The sequence below is a fragment of the Sciurus vulgaris genome (assembly GCF_902686455.1).
Source record: "Sciurus vulgaris genome assembly, chromosome: 12".
NCBI lineage: Eukaryota > Metazoa > Chordata > Mammalia > Rodentia > Sciuridae > Sciurus > Sciurus vulgaris.
In genome coordinates, this window is record NC_136473.1 from 107,006,081 (window position 1) to 107,018,267 (window position 12,187).

Sequence of the window (12,187 nt, forward strand, 5' to 3'; positions counted from 1 at the left end):
AACTTTTCTAAAAAATACTAACAAAAGAGAGGCATTTTTACATCACTGCAAATGTCTTTAATTTCTGGCCTAATAGCAGGTGGATATTTTTAAAAAATAGTTTTAGTTGTAGATGGACATAACACCTTTAATTAATTAATTAATTTATTTATAGGTGGGGCTGAGGCTGGAACCCAGTGCCTCATATGTTCAAGGCAAGTGCTTTACCACTGAACCACAACTCTAGCTCAGCAGGAAGGTTTTTATTTTTGCTTCTGTAGTCACTGGTGCAATATGTTTTAGTTGAAATATATAAGGAAAATTCCTTCTCATACAGTATAATTGGAAAAAGGAGCATTTTAATAGTGTTTTCAGGTAATTGTGCATTTTTAGTGTAAGTACAACAAAACTTGAAAAGTGGTAGTTTATTAAAGCTAGTTGCAGTGTGAAATCTGAAGTTCTATCAATGAGATTGTCATACTGTGTTACATTAAAACCTATTTGTCTGCCTTATCTTCGTGTTTTATGCCATGGGATCTGGCTGCGTTGCCCAGTCTAGCACTGAAGTCCTGAGCTCATACGATCCTCCTGCATTAGCCTCCCTAGCAGCTGGGACTATAGATGTGAGCCACCATTCCTGGCTTCTCTTATATTGGATCTTTTACCTGTTTCTGATTTTGCAGCATCATGGAAAATGGTGGAGAGTGAAGCAGATTTTGTGCAGCAGTATAATGGTAATTGATAAAATAATGGTTCACATAGTTATTCCAGTGTTTCAAATGTTAGCCTATTTCATCCTATAATATTTAAAAAAACCACTTTCATTAGTATCACCACTAATCTCAGAAAAATGTGGGAAGCTGTTATGGTCACACTAGCCAATGCATAGCCAACACAAGTTTTCTTTGTATTAGTTGATGTTTTCCAGAACCAATATGTGTGTGTGTGTATGTATGAATAAGTAAAAAGATTTATTAATCCCCAAATCAGAAATTTGACATCCTCCAAAATCCAGTAAAGTCTTTGAAAATATCTCAAAATACAAAAAAGCCAGAAATAGTTCTGGTCTTAAGGGGTTGACTGTAGAGTAGAGTGGGGTGAAGGTTGTCCGTAGCCCAGAGGATTTGAATGCCTGGGGATCCCAAGGCACTTTCAGGAAGTCTGCCAGTCCAGCTCTTTCCATGAGAAGCCTTCACCAGTGGGACATTGCCGGCCTTTGCACGCTCACGTGTGTACGTGGCTCTCCAGAGGGTGATGGATGCCGAGGAGCATCACAGCCTACCTGGTCTCAGCCTGAGTGCAGAGCTGACTTGGGGATCCTTGTCCTTTACTAAGCCAGATGTTAAGGAGCTTTGCAAAAATGTAAAACAGGGCCACCCTTTTCACTGCTTGATTTGCTTTGGGAAATAGAGTTGCTTTTCATGAACTATGTTTTATGCTTGCATAAAATTGTTTTAGGATAAATTAATAAATACTTAAGGATTTTTACTTACCCTATGATAAATATTGATAAATAGAACCCACATAAAAATTCTTTGAGGTCTCAATTTTGAAGACTGTTTGAAGCCCTGAGATCAAAGAATTTGAGAACCGCTGGTCCAGATCTTGTTGGTTCTGGGCTGATGGAGATTGAGCTCTAGTGAAGGGTATACCAAGAGGAACTTTGAGTCCTTTTGTCTGAATCTTATTTCCGGATTTGATCTGGTTTGTCTCTAAATCTCTGAATTCATTCAGAGTCTACCGATCAGTAGATGTGGAATGATCTGTCTGTTACCAACTGCCTGGTGGTGGTAGAGCAGAAAGTAATTGATTCATAGCCTACATAGGAAGACTCTGTACTGAAAAAAAGAAGAGGAAAAGAAATAGTAGCATTGCCATCTTTTCTTTTGCTTGGATGATTTTGTTAGAGGACTAATGATGATACAGTGATGAGGATAGTAGTTCCTGCCTGCCAAATACCACATGCTTGCACAGAGTCATTTATTTTAATCCTCAGAACAATATACAAATGAGGTTCTTATGTCATTCCTACAAAAGATTAGGCAAATTTCCCAGAATTATGCTACTAATAAGTTACAGGGTTACTCTATGAACCCAAGTCTTCTTGACTCCGAAGTCCATTGCTCTTGGCTTTGAAGAAAAGTATTAGGAATTGCAGGCCTCATTTTTAATAGTTACCAGATACAGTAAGGTGTGGTGGCATATGCCTGTAATCTTAGTCACTTGAGAGGCTGAAGCAGGAGGATGACAAGTTTGAGGTCAGCCTCAGCAATTTAGCAAGACCCTGTCTCAAAAGGGTAGATGGCCCTAAGTTCAATCTCCAGTACCATGGGGGTTGGGGGAGGGTTACTGAACACATGTGACTTATCAAGAATTTTGGTAAGGGCTGGGGATATAGCTCAGTTGGTAGAGTGCTTGTCTTGCAAGCACAAGGCCCTGGCACTGCAAAAAAAAAAAAAAAAAAAAAAATGAATTTGGTAAGTCTAAAAGTGTCAGAAAGGAGATATAATGCTTGATTCCTGTCCCCCTGCAATCTAAGTGGGTAGATGCCTTACATATTTGAAACAACTGAAAAATAGTATAAAACCATACTTAATAAGTTGCATGACATAGACTATTTGTAACAGCCTTTGGAGTGGAGAGAAGAGGGTGTTTCAAGAGAGAAGTCAGGGAAATTTTAGGAAGAAGGTGGTTTTGTGGTTGGCCTATATTGGATTTGGTTAGATGGAATGGAGGAGATCAAAAGCTATTTTAAGCCCAGCGGCAGGATTGCCTCTGAGGTTCAAACAGAGTTTCGGGTGTCTTTATGGTCTCATGCCTGGGCCCCTGCCGGGCCAGTGAGGAAAGGCATTCCAGACACATCCTGCCTCTCTTCTCAGAGGTTCGAAAGTGGAGATATGCAGCAGAAATGTTTTGGACGATCACAGCTGCTATTAATAGTGTGAGCGATCATTTTATGGACGTGTTTGAGAGTGGAAGTGGATGCTTTTAAAAATGACACCAGAGAACAGACAGATGTAAGCGGTACCGTCCTGGCTATGTTGTAACATATGTCACCCAAGCTGTTTGCCATTAGCACATGCCAGCTAACTTCTGTTAGTGCCCTTCCTGATGGTCTTCTCGTGTACTCAAGACTAATGTCTTTTCACACTCTGGGTTGCAACCATTCACTGAATGAATCTTCAATCAATTTAGTAGGTGACACCCAGCCTTAAGAAAACAGAGTCAGTAAGTTCTTTGGTTCTAGTAATCCAGTTTTATTTCTCACTTCTCCCCAGGAAAGACCCTTGTTTAGACAAGTAGGCCTCTTTAGCCTTCTCTTTCAATCTTTTCCCAATGAACTCAGCTCACTTTGACCTTTAACCTCTTTTTTTTGTTCCTGTTGAATTATTGTTTATAGCATACATTATCATTTTAAGATATACTTAGGCAGTGTATTTACTCATAATAGATACACAATAATCTTTATTGGGTTGAGTGGCCAGTAAATCTAATTTTGTAATTATTTTCCAGTGGTTAAGTAGTCTCATCTCTATCACCTGATTAAATATTGATGTGTTGGAATAAATTTCTATTCCTTATTTTTATTATTTTTGGGTTTAGGTATTTTTGGAGTTAATGGAGCCAGAAGGACCCTTAGAGTCAGAGAGTTCAGAAAAATCTGTCTTCTCACAGCCAGAAGAAGATGAAAAATTCCAAGGATCAAAGGAAACAGGCCTTGAGAACCCCCTACTGAAGCCTGTTCTTACTGGGGATATAGAAGGTTTGCGAAGGATTTTTGAGGACCCTGAAGATCCTCATCACGACCATGTCATGGAGCTACTCTTGGAAGAAGACGTTGTTGGGAGGAATCTGTTGTATGCAGCTTGCATGGCCGGGCAGAGTGACGTCATTAGAGCCTTGGCAAAGTATGGTGTGAATCTGAACGAGACGACCACCGGAGGTATTTTGTCTTTTCTCTCTCGTCAGTATTCCTTATGGCTACCTAAAGACACCAGGTACTGTCTTTAAGGTTGGATAAATTTGATGTGCCTGCTGTACACTTTACATATATATCTATGCACATATATGAACACCTGTATGGTGTATGCCTGTGGATATATCAGTGTTGATATTGTGTAGCACAGTGTTTAAGAACACCGATTTTACCATTTATTGTCTCTGTGGCTTAGCGAATCACCTAATCTTTTTCATTTTTGTTTCCTCAACTCAGAAATGAGGATAATTGTATTTTCCTTATAGGGTTTTCTGAGGATTTAATTCAGCTAATAAATAGAAAAATATCACTGTGTGAGTGGCTCATAGTAAATTGGTATATAGTAAATGTCCAATAGTGTTACTGTTATCTCTTGCTTTTGAAAATTTATTAGCTTTTAGCAGTTGTTATCTAATTATCCCTTTTAACTCAGTAATTTTTTTTTTTTTCTGATAGCAAATGTAATACAAGGTCTTGGTGGAAAATTAAAGAAAACAGTCCTCCCCAGTGAATAAGGAATACATATTCTCTTCACATTCACATGGAACACTGAAAGAAACTGATCATATGTTGAGTCATAAGGGATGTCTCAGCAATATCACAAAATCTGTAGCATGCAGTCTTTGGTCTCTGATCACAACGGAATCAAATTAGAAAAGATAACAATAATTTTGGAAACAAACTCTTTAATCTGTTGGTCACAGAAGATATAATGGAGATTAAGAAATCTTTGACAACAGGATCACTATGTATTGAAATTCTAGTTGAGTGCATATATTAGACGGTAATAAACAGTTAGGATCAATAAGAAAAGCATCTAAGTCAAGAAGTTAGAGAAAGAGAAACTGAGGGCCAGGCTCATGGCTCAGTGGTGGAGCACTGGCCTGGCATGCAGAAGCCCCGGGCCCAGTCCCCAGCACGATAACCATGATGCAGAGAATGAGCTTGTCACCAGAGGGAACAGAAGGAAAGAAGAACAGGGGGGTGATGACGTTGGAAATAAGGAGCCACTGAGAAGACCAACAAACCCAAAATCTGGCTCAGTGATCATATGGATCAGAGCAAGACAGAGAGAACACAAATTGTATTTGGAATCAAACAAATGAAATATGAACAGATTAAAAACCCATGATTAAAAAATAATTGGGAAATATTATAATTAATTTTGTGACAATACACATGAAAACTTGCTAAGTTGCTTAGCGCTTCACTAAATTACTGAGGATGAAATGGATGAATTTCTAAAAACATATAAATTACCAAAATTGGTTCAAGAAAAAAATAGAATTCTTGACTAGATCAATGGTTATTAAAGAAATTGAATAAGCAATCAAAATCTGTCTCCTTTGTCCTTGTGCCCCCACCAAATTCCAAATTCCAGTCTCAAATTTTTTTTTTTTTTTTTCGCGGTGCTGGGGATTGAACCCAGGGCTTTGTGCTTGCAAGGCAAGCACTCTACCAACTAGCTATCTCCCCAGCTCAAATGTTTTTAAAGGTAAAATTTACTGAACTTTATTTATTTATTTATTTTGCACCAGGGATTGAACCCAGGGCGCTTAATCACTAAGCCACATCCCTGGGCCTTTTTTTTATGTTTTGTTGTGAGACAGGCTCTTGCTAAGTTGCTTAGGGCCTCACTAAGTTGCTGAGGCTGGCTTTGAACTTGCGATTCTCCTGCCTCAGTCTCCTGAGCCTCTGTGATTACAGGTGTGGGCCACCATGCCTGGCTTATTGTAAGTCTTCATGGTTCTGTGGAGTGAGGTTTGATTCCTCTCTCTTATCATTTATGTTCACTCTGTCATTGAGTTTCTACTTTCACTTGTTTTCCTGATGGTAGTTATTATCTTTTCGCCCCTAGATGGAGGACTCTTTAAGAATTTCTTGTAAGGCCAGTCTAGTGGTAATGGATTCCTTCAGTTTTTGCTTGCCCAGTAAACACTTTCTTTTTCATTTCTGAAGGATAGCTTTGCTGGGTATAGCATTCTCGGTTGGCAGCTTTTTTTTTTTTTTTTTTTTTTTAAAGTGCTCTGAATGTATCATTCCATCCTCTCCTGTACTCATAAATCTACTGTTAGTCTAGTGGGAATTCCCATTTAAGTGACTGTTTTCTCTTGCTGATTTTAGAATTCTCTTTCTGACTTTAGCTTTTAACGGCTTGATTATAGTGTGCCTTGAAAGGGACCTTTTTGGGTTGAGTCTAATTTTGGTGTCTTGAGCTTCATGGATCTGGATATCTGTATCTATCCCCAGTCTCGGGAAGTTTTTAAACTGTTTTTCCTTTCTCTCTTTTTCAGCTACCATTTCTTTATGTCTACTTTCTGTGCCTTTCTTTGTCTCTTCTGCCTTAGGAGCTACCATCATGTGAATATTGGTTCCTTTAATGGGATCTTACAGATTCTGTAGCTTTCCTCACTGTTTTTCATTCTTTTCCGCCCATCTATATTTTTCTTCAGAGTACTTGTCTTCAAGTTCAGAAATTATTTCTGCTTTATCTGGTCTGTTTTTGTGGCTCTCAGTTGTACTTTTTTTTTTTTTTTTTTTTTTTTTTCATTTCACTCATTGAATATCCCAGGTGCAAAATATCTGCTTGGTTCTTTTTTATATTTATCTTTTTGTTGAACTTTTAATTCTGATCATGAGTTGTTTTCCTTGATTTTTTTGTCTGTATGCTCTTATATTTGCTGAACTTCCTTAAGATTATTATTTTGAATTCCCTCTCAGGCACTTTATAAATTTCCTTCTCTTTGGAGTCTGTTGCTGGAGAATTATTGTGTCCTTGGGGGTATTACATTTCTTTGCTTTTTAATGTTTCGTCTGTCTCTCACATTGATACCCATACTTCTAGAGCAATAGTTACTTTTTCTAATGTAATGGATGATTTTTGTCTTTCCCTGCAAAGGGAAAGGCTTTTTCCTGGGAACTGATGATGGGGTGCCAGCTGGGTAGGGTGCCTTAGCTTTGATTCCGGATGGACCCGTGGCATGGCGTCTGTTCAGCTGCAGTCCTGGTGGTGATGTCTGCAGCTGCATCAGTGACCTGTGCTGTGAGGTTTGTGACTGGGGTGGTATGACACTGTATCGTGGGGGCAGGGCTGCAACGGGGCTGGCTGCAGGGCCATTTGTGGGTTCTTGCAAATGCGATGGCTGTTGGTTTTATGGGGATGGGCTGCTATCCACCTTGCCATCAGGCCGGGTTTGGGTATGCATGGCCACTGTAGTTGAGCTGACCAGTTTGGCTAATTGTTGGACTGGATTCTTGTGTGCACAGATGCTACACATTGACTGACAGTGTTGACAGGCTCCTGGTGCGATAGAGATGATTTTCGCTGACAGTTGCATTGGGTACAGGTGCACATAGGTCACCAGTTAGTTTCACCAGTTAGTTTCACCAGTTAGTCCCTGGTTTGGGGTATAATGTGGGTGTGAAAACCTTGGTCTTGGTTCTTCTCCTAGGTCTGTGGTTAGAGTAAGTGGGGTCATGGTGCTGTGGTCACCTGTCTGCGCATGGGAGAATGACAGCTATGTCTCAGGAATGGAGATATGCTGTGGATAGGAACCTCTAGGACAGGGTGTCCTCTAGAAGTAGGGTCAGTTTTCAGGATGGTACCAACCTGTAGCAGCTTAGCACGTGGAGAATGTTGGGGGCATTTAAATGTGGCCTCCTACTTTGTGGCAATACATCTGTGTGAACTCTGGGAAGGTCTCCAAATTGTATTTGGGGCCTGTGAAGTCCCGTGGAATCATCTGCAGCAGCAATAGGGACTATTGGGGGCATATGAAATCATCAGCCAAAATAAAAAGACTTTTGGGTGAAGACTGCAGTATATGGGTCTCTGTAAAGTGAGAAGATATATGCCATTTTTTTTTTTGTGGATGATACTCAGAAATTAAAGAAAGGAAGATCATTTTCAAGATTAGCAATGAACCATGTTTGCATTCAGGATATCCTTTCTTTTTAGACATTAGTTTTGGAGAATTGGACATTTTGATCCAAAGAGAGGATTATGAACTGGGCATCACTGACTATTTGGTCTATTTGAAAGTGCCTTTGGTGACTGAGCTGAGGACAGGCCTTCACATAATTCAGTTCATTAACCATGAGACTCCCTCTGGTCCTGGCAAGGCTTTGGTTACCAAATCCAACTGTACTTAAACAGACATAATCAACTGATGGCCATTTGGTGACTTTGTGGTTTAGCAGAAAACAGATAAACAGTGAGGACATCTGGTAGGATAAGGGCCAGTGGTAACTCAGGGCAGAGATAAGGCAGCTTTACCTGGAAGTGTTGGGAATGTTCATGGAAGGTTTTGCAGAGGGGGGAATATTTATGTGGAGTCTTGAAGGATGACTGATAGCTTACCTAGCAGTGAAGGAGAGGTGAGGGACGGGGAAGGGCAAGCAGTAATGACCACAGGATCAGGTACTAGCATTCCAGTATTTCTGCTGTTCTGGATTACTCACCCACCGTTACAAGAAGCCAAAAGAGTGGTCTTTAAAAAAAACAGGTATAACAGTATCATCTGTTGTTTTTCAAATTCATTGATTGATTGATTTCAATTGCCAGATAAAATGTATGTACTTATCATGTACAACATGAGTGTTGTAGTATGCTTACACTGAGGAATGGTAAAGTCTAGCTGATGACATTCGTGTTACCTCACACTGTGTATTAGTCCATTTTCCATTGCTGTAGCAAAATACCAGAGTCTGGGTAATTTATAAAGAAGAGTTTATTTGGCTCTTTATTAGCCTATTTGGTTCTGGAGGTTCAAGGGCATGGTGCCAACACTGGCTCAGCTTGGCTCTGTGAAGACCTCATGCCGATGGCACCCTGGTGGGAGCACGTGTGAGAGGGAGAGATCACAGGTGAGCCTGGAAGGCAGAGCAGGGGCCTGGCTTGATCTTTTTGTAACACCCCTCTCATGAGAACTGACTCAGAGTCTTGTGCTGGCGTCTTAGTCCCTCCCAATCACAGCACCGCAGTGGCCCAATCAACACCCCCTAGGATCTTCCTCTTAAAGGTTCCACTGCCTCTTGTCACCACCTGGGGACCACACTTCCATCGCATGAACCTTTGGGAACACTCTCAAGCTGTATCCATGGTTATAATTTTTGCAGTGGCAATGGCATTTTAAAAATAAGAGATTTCAATCCTTTACAAGGCCTAGGGGTACGGCTCAGTTGGTCGAGTGCTTGCCTAGCATGCGCAAGGCCCTGGGTTCAGTCCCCAGCACCACCAAAAAACAAACAAAGACACCCAATCAATCATTTATGGGTTGATAGTAACAGTGATTTAATTACTCAATGTTTACAAAAGGCAAACTGAAGTGTGTAAAATCAGATAGTCCACATTGTAATGCTGCAGAATTTGTTATAAAAAATTAATGTATAAAAAATTAATTATCAACCCTATAGTTTTGAAATTGATTGAGAAGATGTAATGGAATTTATTTTCTTTGTTAAGAAACTAAAAATGATAAATATAAACCTGTAATTTTTGATGGGAAGAGAACAGCTTACTTGCAAAAAAAAAAGAAAAGTTTGCAGTACTAACTAAAATGCAGAAAGCTGTTCAAAGAGATACGTTTCTGTTTTCAAGTTGGTGATGGGATAACTTTAAGATAATTTGAAGGAAAGAGTTTGGCATTAATATTAACAACCTTCTCATTATACTTCTCATTAATGTTGAGTCAGAAAAATTTCAGTGGCTGAAAAATTTTGTATAAAAATATTCTGGTGATACTACTGACATACTTAAAAAAAGATCAACCAATGTTTCATTTGTAATTGCCATGATTAATTACATTTTAAAAAAAATTTAAAAATATTTTTAATTGTGGATGGGCACAATGCCTTTATTTAATTAATTAATTAATTTTTTTTGTGTGTGGTACTGAGGAACGAACACAGGGCCTCACACATGCTAGGCAAGTACTCTGCCAGGGGGCCACCCCGGCCCAATTAATTACATTTTTTTCATTTTACAGTGTTTGTTTTATTTAACCTCAATTATTCTTAATTTCATTTGATTATTTGTAATGCTAATATAGAATGACTGTATCAGCGTTGCTAATTAAAAAAAGAATCGCAAGCCCAGTTTTATAAAATATCAGTATTAACACTAAGCAAGCATTAAATGTGCACACATTTTATTCTACTACTGTAATTGCTGTTCCCGGAGGAAGAACAGCATGTGTGAAGTTGTGCGGTAGGAAGCCACGTGGTTGGGAATCCACACGGTCTGGTACGCTGAGGGTAGGCAGGTTGTGAGACATGAACTAGGCAGGCGAGTCTTTTGCTGCACAGCCTGTTACTGGTTCCTGATTGTCGTCCTCTCAGTTCTGGACTCGATCTTGCCATTGGCCAGCTCGTTAACTTACATACGCAAGTACTTATCCTCATGTGCGTCCCTTTCCTCATTTGTAGCTGAGGACAACACTGGTGCCCATACCCATGCCCCAGGAGGGGCGTGAGTTTAAATGAGAGCTGCGCTTGCACAGAGGGAAAGTTCCCGGTTCTTCTCCTCTGGTCTTTTCATCTGCCACGAACTTCCTCTCAACTTACACTGTTTTCCAGTAACCTTCCACAAAGAGATTTTTCTCAGAAACAACCTGAATCCTTCCCAGTTCCAGCAAGGTCCCTTTCTTCCTGTGGAGGTTTCCAGCATCCCCTTCTGTATCCCTCTCCTGGAATCCAATGCTCATCACTAATGTTATGGGAAAACCCCTGTCTTATCTGGATGCTTTCTGAAATAATCTCATTTAGATGTTTTCTTTCTCTTGGACGGGTGACGAGGTTAATGCACGATAAGGATCTATGTGTTTCTTTCTAGAAAATGGACCATTCCAATAAGGGATAAAACAGGTAAAAGTTGCAAATTCCTTGGTAAAAGCCTCTATCTGTTTAGAAATCTTGCTTTCTTGATTTTTTTAACTATGTTAAAAAATAGAAAAAACCCTATTCCTCCCTTCCAATCTTAGGCAGGAGGCAGGAGTAATGGGGATATCTAGGTGGTTCTCACCCCGCCTGTTTTAGAAGGCGCTGTGGTCAGATGGGTCCCCCCAGATGATGTGTTGAGAACTTAAACTCAACAACGTTGGGAGGTGGGCCCTTTGGGGAGGTGTTTAGGCTGCAAGGAGCCCTCATGAGTGGATTGGTGACACAAAGCCTGGTAGGAGTGGATTCACTCTTGCTTTCCTGCCTCCTACGCTGTGAGGAACCAGCAAGAAAGCCTGCATCAGAATGCTAGGCCTTGACATTGGACTTCCCAGACCCCAACGGCAAGGAAAAAGCCTTCTCTTCTTTATAAATGACCAGTGTGTGGAATTCTGTGATAGACTAAGACAGCAGGGAACAAAGACATAATAAAATTCTTGGGTGAATCTCTCCTGGTCTTTTAATATTTCTCACTTGTAATGTTTAAAAAGAAATGTTGGACCAAAAAGGGGAGACGATTCCTATTTTATCTGATCTTCAAGTAGTTCATTTCATCTACTTTGCATTTCTTATTAACTCTATTATTATCCTTTCTGGTTATGACAGTTCATCACTTGGTCTAAAATAGTCCCATGATTATGGGAATGTGACAAATCAGGAGCCAAGAAATTTCTGGAAGGAAGTGGAATCGTTGTTTTCTGTCCTCTTTCCCTTCTTGAGAGCCAGAGGTAAACATTTGGGTGCCGTTTCCTGCCCCTTATAAGCCTTCCTGGTAATAGCCTTGGGTTTTGATCTTGTTTTGGTCAGTGTGGCCCTGGGAAGGGAGAGCCTCTGACCTTTGTTTCTGGGCACTGTGATGGACTGATGCTACCTAACTCACAGTGTTAATGGATTAAATGACAAAAAAAAGGTGCCTAGTAGTCAATAGATTCAACACATTGGCTCATTCTCCTGCTCAGCTCTTGTTGCTTTTTGACCTGTTGTACTTGCTTTTTGACCTGTTAAGGGAGTTGTGTGTCCGTCCTTATCTAGGTAAATGGAATGGACTGTTATAATTTTATATTGCCACAGCATTCACTGTGGACATAACTTTCTCAAACCAGAAGTGGGGCTCGTTCACTCTTGACACCCGCTCCACATCACATCCAGGGGACTCGAGCTGGTCGCCAGCGTAAGAACTTGGGTGTATCTCTCCTGTCTAGCAGAGTGGGCTCCCTACTTTGTGTGTCTTTCAAATGAACCTTCTGGCGTTTGCCCACAAATGTAAAGTGACGTCCTGTTTCTTGTATTTTGTTA

The 12,187-nt window shown here is 40.2% G+C and overlaps 1 protein-coding gene across 1 annotated transcript in view; it reads left to right on the plus strand.

The window, feature by feature from the left end:
- ANKRD45 (ankyrin repeat domain 45) overlaps positions 1–12,187 on the plus strand; it is a 34,019-nt gene that overhangs the window by 2,060 nt on the left and 19,772 nt on the right. Inside the window, 1 exon segment of the mRNA XM_079107430.1 lies at positions 3,583–3,922. Coding sequence (XP_078963556.1) covers positions 3,598–3,922 — 325 coding nt within the window. The 5' untranslated portion in view covers positions 3,583–3,597.